Source organism: Furipterus horrens, unplaced genomic scaffold (genome assembly GCF_987537825.1).
Source record: "Furipterus horrens unplaced genomic scaffold, mFurHor1.1.pri manual_scaffold_17, whole genome shotgun sequence".
In the NCBI taxonomy this organism is placed as follows: Eukaryota; Metazoa; Chordata; class Mammalia; order Chiroptera; family Furipteridae; genus Furipterus; species Furipterus horrens.
This window is the reverse complement of record NW_028327187.1, coordinates 74,373,958-74,381,812: the sequence shown is the minus strand read 5'-3', so window position 1 is coordinate 74,381,812 and position 7,855 is coordinate 74,373,958. Positions and strand designations below refer to the sequence as shown.

The 7,855-nt window shown below is 51.7% G+C and overlaps 1 protein-coding gene across 3 annotated transcripts in view; it reads right to left on the bottom strand.

Annotated features, from left to right (window-relative positions):
* Window positions 1–522: 522 nt before the first annotated feature.
* Window positions 523–7,855, bottom strand: part of ATP2B3 (ATPase plasma membrane Ca2+ transporting 3) — a 46,946-nt gene continuing 39,613 nt past the window's right edge. For all 3 annotated transcript variants that reach the window (XM_090265260.1, XM_090265259.1, XM_090265261.1), the window contains one exon: window positions 523–1,436. In XM_090265260.1, the coding sequence (XP_090121386.1) occupies window positions 1,116–1,436 (321 nt within the window). In that variant the 3' untranslated portion in view covers window positions 523–1,115. The remainder of the gene's footprint in view (window positions 1,437–7,855) is intronic.

Here is a 7,855-nt window from a genome sequence, read left to right as displayed (position 1 = left end):
CCCACCCCCCGCCATGGGGTCAGAGACGGCACGGGGCAGAGCTTCCTGCTCTTGAAGTTGGATTGAAGACAAAGAAAGCCCATCAGCCAGAATTCAGCACTTGGAATTGGAGTTGCAACCAAGAAAACTGAAAGCAAAACTCCCCCTTCTACCTCCTGGAAGGATTATTCTCATTAATACTTTGGTATTTTCTTTTTAAATAAAAATTCCATCAAAATGTTTTTTTTTTTTTTCCCTCTGTAAGCAGGGCTCTCAAAGTGCAAAAGTTCTTCCAATTGTAACTACTTCCACTTTAACCTCGTCCTTCCCTCCCCTGACTTTCTAGTGGGAATCTCAATGGTGTCATGGCCAGGAATGATGCCAGGAGGAGGGAGGACAGATGGGAGAAGGAGGTGAGTCTGGGGCGGGGCAAGCAATCAAAAAGATATTCTTGCAGCCTAGTTCTCTGAAAAAACAAAAACAACCCTGCCACAATAAATAATGAAATTTCAAAATAAACACACCTGACAAGAAGAATGGAAATATCATGCCAATAAATAGTTCCTTGTTCTTTAACTATGCATCTGGTCATATATGTACGTATATGTTTAAATGCACACACGCACACACACAGACTGCACATGTGTCCTGGGGATGGGGCACTTGGCAGTTCGGGTACGTTTGCAGGTGGCTCCCTCCGGTGAGTTATCTGGTTAGGGGTGTCCTTCCCAACTGTGCAAAGCAGTGCTCGGCCTGTTTTCCTTTTGTATGAATCTGTTGATCCAATTACTCTCCAGTGGGTGCAACGAAGTTCCCAATAAACCAAAACCAACCACCTACCCCACTCACAGCCCCAATGACAAACATCTGGTGGCATTGTCGTGTTCATTAAGAAAACACTTTGTTAGAAAAAAAAAGGGGGTTGGGAAACACAGCTCTACTTGTTTTCTAGTTTTTTCTTCCTCCTCCTCCTCCATCTCCTTGGTCCTAGGTAAGAAGCCTTGAAAGGACTGGCTTCTTGCAAGTGCTGTGTGAGCCATGTCTTCAGCCACCTTGGCTGTGCCCTCCTTACAGGCCTGTGCGTCCTGCCTGGGTGCCCGTGTGTGCAGGGGTGCGCGTGCTGAGAGCAGTTATGTTTAGAGGGACGTCTCCACGCTGTGGAGCGGACTCCCGGGTCTGGAAGAAAACACTGACGAGGTAGCTGACTTGGTACCATGCGTGGTCAGGTAGATGCCGCTGTCTATGGCATTGTTGTTCTGGTTGGGGGATGGGGGTGCGGGGGCCCGCAGGCGCTCCTCATTCTCATCCACATCCGTATCATCTATGAGCGGGATGTTGTGGGTGTAGTCATTGATCAGAAATTCGGGCGTTGCCATGAAGTTATGGATGGAAGTCTTGGATTCCGGTTTCTCCAGGCCTTCATAGAGTGAGCTACGGAATGCTTTCACCACTCGGATCTGGAGCGGGAGGTTGAGGGACAGGGGCCCGAGGTGGGAGCATGGAGGAAGGGAGGGAGCAAGGAGGGAAGGAAGGAAAGAAGAAAGAAAGGAGACAATCAATGGCAGACTGGTGCTGGCAAGTTCCACCCACATCAATGGCGGGGGCGGGGCACTGTGTGACAAATGTTCATCCTTTGGAATGGAGCAGTTGGGGTGGCTCTGCCTGGCTGTGGTAAGGATTTTCAGTTTGGGTCTCAGTCTTGTCAACTGATTCACATGCAGGACAAGTGGCAGTGGCTTTCTGTAGGTTGATCTTGGCAGATATTCTGGAACTCAAGAGTGACAGAAGCACTAAGAATTTTTGGCTGCTACCTCTTCTTTTCCTGATTCTCCAATCAGGGGACTGGCTCAGGTGGTCCCTGGGGTCTGCCAAATCTGAATTCCAATTTGGTAGACCAGAAAGATAATCTGAAAAAGGAGAATGCTGGAGAGTGCATTGCCAACCTTTCTTGAGTGGTTCTTCCTCCCTGCATTTTCTAGGAACCACTTCTCTGCCCTCCCAGCTCTCCTGGCCACAGCCAGCACCTGCCATGCCCAGATCCACCTGGCAATCAGTCTTCCTGTTAAGTCCAGCAGCCGTTTCTGTGTCTCCATTTCATTTGATCCCTCAGGGGCGCTCAATACAGCCAACTGCCCCTCTCTCTGAAAACTTCTGGCTTCCCTGGCATTTCCCATACCTGGCCCCCCTCCTACTTCACTGGCTACTCTGGCCCCATCTCCACTGCTCCTTCCTCTGTCCCAGGGTGCCCCAGAGTCCTGGCCTGGCCCTGGCCCTCCTCCTGTCTGACCACATCCCCAGGTCCACCTCCTAGCCCTAGACATGGCTCTGGAACTCATCTGGCTATAACTAGGGACTATGGCCCAGGCCCTTCCTCAGAGGTCCAGGCTTCAGATCTTATCAGTTGCCCATCCGGAGGCATCCATAATTGAAAATGGTCCTATTTTTGATTTGCACCCACCTAAGCCTGTCCTGCCCAGATGTCGTGATCCACTGCGGTAATTCCTTGTGTCTCTTTACAGCCTCCTGGCCCGCATCTGGGTGCATCTGATTGTGTCATCGTTTCCATTAGAAGACCCTTCTATCTATACATCCCCAACTACCAGTGCCACTTTGCAATCTGGTTCTACCTGCCCCTCCAGCCTTTCTCATGCCCTGGTCTCTTCCTTTTCTTTGCTCTCCAAGACAACTTATTTCAGTTCCTCCACTCAGACTTTTCTGCACCGTGTTCCCTGGCCACCTCATTAGCATCTGCAGACCTCAGATTAGCATAACTCCCTATAGGGAAGAGCTTCCCACAACGTCCTTCTCCCTGGCCATGGTGGCCCTCTGACCCCTGTACCTCCTGCAAGACCTTGCTCCCAGCATTAGCCTCTCTGTCTCTCTGACCCCTCCTTTCGCTGATGCTTCACCTTCACTTATGCGTATGCTTAAGTCTCACTGGCTTACAAGTCACAGAGTTGCTGCCTCTCTTTGTTCACTTTCTGGCCCCCCACCTGAGCTCCCTCTTGCTTCTCGAAGCCAGACTCAACAGGAAGGCCTTTGCTGGCCTTGTGATGAGATAGGGAAGCCAGTCCCTCCTAGTGTGAGTGGGTAAACACAACTTGAATTCCAAAATCATTCTAGGTCCAAGGTTCTAGAATTTGGTTTCCTTGGTTTAGATAAGGTGTTGGCAAATTGTGGCCCAAGGGCTAACTCTGGCCCTCAGCCTGGTTTTATAAATAAAGTTTTATTGGTACACAGCCACACCCTTCATTTATGCATTGCCTATGGCTGTCTTGGAGATCCAAGGGCAGAGTTGTATAGTTGGGACAAAGATTGGGCCTGCAACCCCCTTTTTTGGAGATGTTTGATGCCCCCTTATTTAGACCATGACTTACGCTGTTGACAATGAGTCCTTTTCAACCCTCCAGCATCTGGTTCCTAGGCATTGCCCCACCAAGCACATGTACTTTTAGTAGCCATTGCAGATATGGCTTCATTATTTGGGCCTTTTTTGATGCCAGAATTGTGGGGGAGCCACCACAATGCTGTGGCTGCATGGTGGTGGTGGAGTACCTATTTCAGTTGTCAGCCACACCCCTGAAGTCACAGAAACGAGAGCAAGCTGCAAGCTGCTGCCCTTGACCACAGGAGCATTTTATGGTGGTTTTGCCAGCAATGATCCAATGACTCTGGTTATACCCTTTCCCCTTGCTGAGCTGGGCCCCTTGCTTGGATCTGGGTCACATGACCAGGCCAGGCCCCTGCTCAAACCCTTCTCTGGTCCCCTTGCACTTTGCTCAAAAAGGGCAGTCAGCCCTTTCATTCCCAGCTTCACTGTCCTAGCCTGGAAGATTCCTTCAGAGTGCACCTCCTGGGCGTAAGCAAAGGCTCACTTTAATGTCTGTCTTGTCACTGGCTTTGGGGAAGGGATTGAGTCTGTCTGTTTGCTGCCTAGTGCCAGAACCTGGCACAAGAGCAGTTGCTCAATCACCAACAGGGGGTGCCAGGGCTGGCTGCTCAAACATTCTGCTGGTTGGGGCTTTCAGTAGGGTTTGTGCCATCCTGAGAGTCTTTTACAGCTGACCTGCAGGTTCCATTCCCCTGCATTCAAATCTTGTGCTATTAACAAAGGAGTGGGCATTTGTCTTATGATGGGGGTGTTTTCAGGCCACTCAACACTGAAGGGCATAGTGAAGTCCTGAGACACTGGCTCAGTGAGAAACGGCAAACATTACTAAGAGACACCCACCCTGGAGGGCCAAGCTTGCACATAGGGTCCCAGGGACGTCCCCATGGTGGAGTTAAGTGTGTCCCAGCAAAAGCACATCCAAGACTGAATGGAACCAGTGCCCTTTCCCAGCACATGGCCCTTACTGCCTCCTCAGGCTCCTCTCCTGGCCTGAGATGGTTCCAGGGGTCCAGGGTGGGATCCTCAGGCTACCTCTCCATCTCTACCACTCCCAAAGGGACATCACCACCCTCAAGGCTCTCTGTTAATGTGTACTACAGCCCACAGACAACCTTGATGTCAAACACACCTTCTGTACCACCTCCACCTGTGTCTGGGCCCACCCCTTTCTGGCATGCTAAACTTACATACCTGCTGTTCCTTCACTGCTCCTCCAGTGGCTAATGGGCCATTGAAGAAGGCTGAAGAGCACCCTCAGCCTTCCCCCTGCTAACCTCAGCCCTTACCTAGTCTTCCTGTCCCAGCGCAGGGCTCTAGCCAAACCTCGGAGGCACCTGGACCCTGACACAATGCCATGCATCAGTGTGTCCTGTGGTTCCCTAGTTCTCAACCTCTTCACGGTGACACCCTCCCCACCTCCACTGCTTCTGCCATGTCTGCTGGGCCCCTGGAGGCTGCTTGGGATCCACAACTCCTGAAGGCAGAGATTCCACCTGCCTGGTCCCTCTACCTTTTCCAGGGTTCTATCTGTGTGGCAGACTTCCTTGGGGTCCCTTCTCTCTGACTACTGAGATGAGCCCTGCCTTCCCCCACCTTCTGGTGGGGATTCCAAACATTCAAGCAGGATAATTTAAAAGTAAAAGGGAGCCGTGAAAAGCACTCTCCAGTAAAGATGACTCCTAGGGTTATGGCCAAGGCATATGGGAAGGCCAGGGAGGATCAAGTTGGGCCGGGGCTGGGAGGCTCCTGTAGCTTCCTGTCTCACCCTGACTGAGGCCTGATATCCCCTCCCCTGCATGCTCCCGTTCCCTCCTTTACTGCCTGAGTGCCCATCCTGGCCCCCACACCCAACTCCCTCTCTCTTGTCTAGGTTACTCATTTGTTCCATCTTGAAAGAGTTGCTCTCTTGGTGCCAAAGTCCTCTCTAGCTGCTGGCAACAGCCTGGAGAGTTGTTGGTACTCATGGCTTTCATTTAATTTACTCTGTGCTCTTCTGTGCTTACTTCCTGGGGACCCCCCCCCACACTGGGCACTCAGTGCTCCCCACACCACACCCCTACTTCCCAGCTGGACTTGGATCTCCAGGTCCTCCTCCTTCCTCTCCATATCCTTTCGTGTCCAGGGGCCCCAGGGCTTGTATTTGAGCTTTGTCTCTTTTTTTATCTACACCCACGAATTTCCTAGGTGCTCTTATCTGCTGTGGCCTTAATGCCAGCTCTCTGCTCACCACTCCCACATCTTTATCTCCAGACTTGGAACTTCACTTGTCTCTTCCACTTTGCCTGTCTCCTCCCACGCCTCCTCCTGGGCCGTCCTGCTGCTGTCCCTGACCTCTACAGTCTATTCTCAGCATGGCAGCCTGAGCAATGCCTTCAAACAGAAGCCAGAGCATGCTACACCCTCCACTGGTCCAAACCCTCCAATAACTGTGGCTCAGAGGAAAACCCCAAGTCCTGACAGGGCCTGCCTCAGGCCATTGTCTTCCTCTTCCTCCTTTGCTCTCTTCAGCCTAAGCCTCCTGGCTCTTCCCTAAGCATGCCAGGCACACTTCTGCCTCAGAGTCTTTGCACTGGGGGTTCCCTTTGCCTCATGGCTCCCTGTCACCTCTTTCCTAGTTTAGAGTCACAACCCACCCATGTCCTTCAGCACCCCTGTACCTCTTCTGCTTCATTTTCTCCTTGACATGGCTCACCTTCAAACACCCCACACATCCCATGTTTTCACCTTTGTCTCCTCTCTCTGGAAAATAAGGCCCCTGTCTGCCCAGTTCACTGATATCCCCAGCACCTAGAATGGCACCTGCACCCAGCAGGGTTCAGTGGATAGGGCCTGGCATGTGCCTGCCATGATGGCTTCACCAGACCAGTGCAGTGGCTCTCTACCCACTTAACTCTAACTAGCCAGCCTGAGCCCCCCCCCCCCTCCGAGGCCATTACACCTGCCCTTCCTCCTGCCCAGGCTATTCTTCTGCCTGATCATCCCATGCTGGCCTTTTCTCCTTATTTGGAACTCAGTTCATGCATCCAGCCTCTCAGAGGCTGTCCCAGACAACCTTTACCTAAAATAGTCCTCCTAATATTTCTCTTGCTCTGCTTTCTTCTCTTCAGAGGCTTGTGACCATCTGCACTGAGTGTAAGCTTGCTTCTCTGCTTGTATTTGCTGCCCATCCCCTGCCGCTGCATGTTATCCCTGGCCTGCCCTCACCTGAGCTGTAAGATCCACTAGTGGGGATGGTGGGTGATGCTCCAAACTCACAGGGCCACCCCAGGCACATCGAGTTGAAGCAAAAAGGATGCTTATGTCAGACTCTGCAATGTGCCCCTACTACTGCTGGATGGCTGGGGCTCAAGCAGAGGGGGTGAAGGTCATAGCTGAAAGTGGATGTGCCCACTTTTGTTCTGACCTTCAGTCACTTGAGTTTGCAATGCAGGTGGTGGTGGGGCTGGAGAACAGATGCAAAAGCAGGGAGGCAAGCCAAGGTCTGAGGGAACATCAACACCATTAGAGGAATGCAAAAAGGGAATGAAAAGAAAAAGAAGAGAAGAGAAGAGAAAAATAAAAGCAAAGGCTCCTGAACAACGATGACAGCAGTAACAACAAAAATTGTGCCTGACACCTCCTGGCCTTGTCCCTCCTGTGCTGTGGGAGAAGCAGGCTCTGGGGGTTGTCATGCTCTCTGGCCTCCACTCCTGTCCCACTGCCAAGACTCACAGAATTCTTCTGACTCATTCCCTGCCCTTCTGCTGCTCCCTGAAAGCCCCCCCCCACACTTGATGAACATGTCTGTCTCTGTACCAACCACCAATCCAGAATCTTCTGCAAGAAGAAGGAATCTCTCACCTCCCCTGGCATCTGGGCTTTGGATTTAGAGCAAATTCTGGATACAGCAACCAAGGAGAAGCATGTTTGCCAGGAACTTCAGAGTCCCCAGGTCCCAAACCCTCCCTGCAGGTGTGAGGGTGAACAATGCCTTGAAAGCAACACAAAACGGTGTGGGGTGACATAGCCACAATTGAAGGGGCAGCAGGGAAAACGCTAAATCTGGCCCTTTCACTGAGGGATTGAACCCAACCAAATTAAAGACACAGCTTTGTGTTACGCTGGCAAGCTAAAACACTAATAGCTGGTGAGTTTTGCTCATATTTTCTCCTATCCTCTGTGTAGGCACGTGTGCCCAGGACCAGGAGAGCCCAGATTCATGCTGTCAATGTAAACAAGATGTTGCATTGAACTGACTCAGGCATGGCGAGTCCCAGGCTTTTCAGGGGGTCATCCTTGCTTCTCATCCTGGCTATGTTCAGCTGCAAGGCCTCAAATGTGTCTCCTGAGCTTCCTGGGCCCTGACTCCCAGCATTACGCATCCACCTAGAAGTGCCTACTGGGGAGGGTTCAGAGGGGTTCTAGCGTCTGCCCTAGGCTGTGACCTGCCATGTGCTTTAGGAATATCCTGGAAAGCCCTTCCCTGTGGTTGCAGGAAGGCTCAGA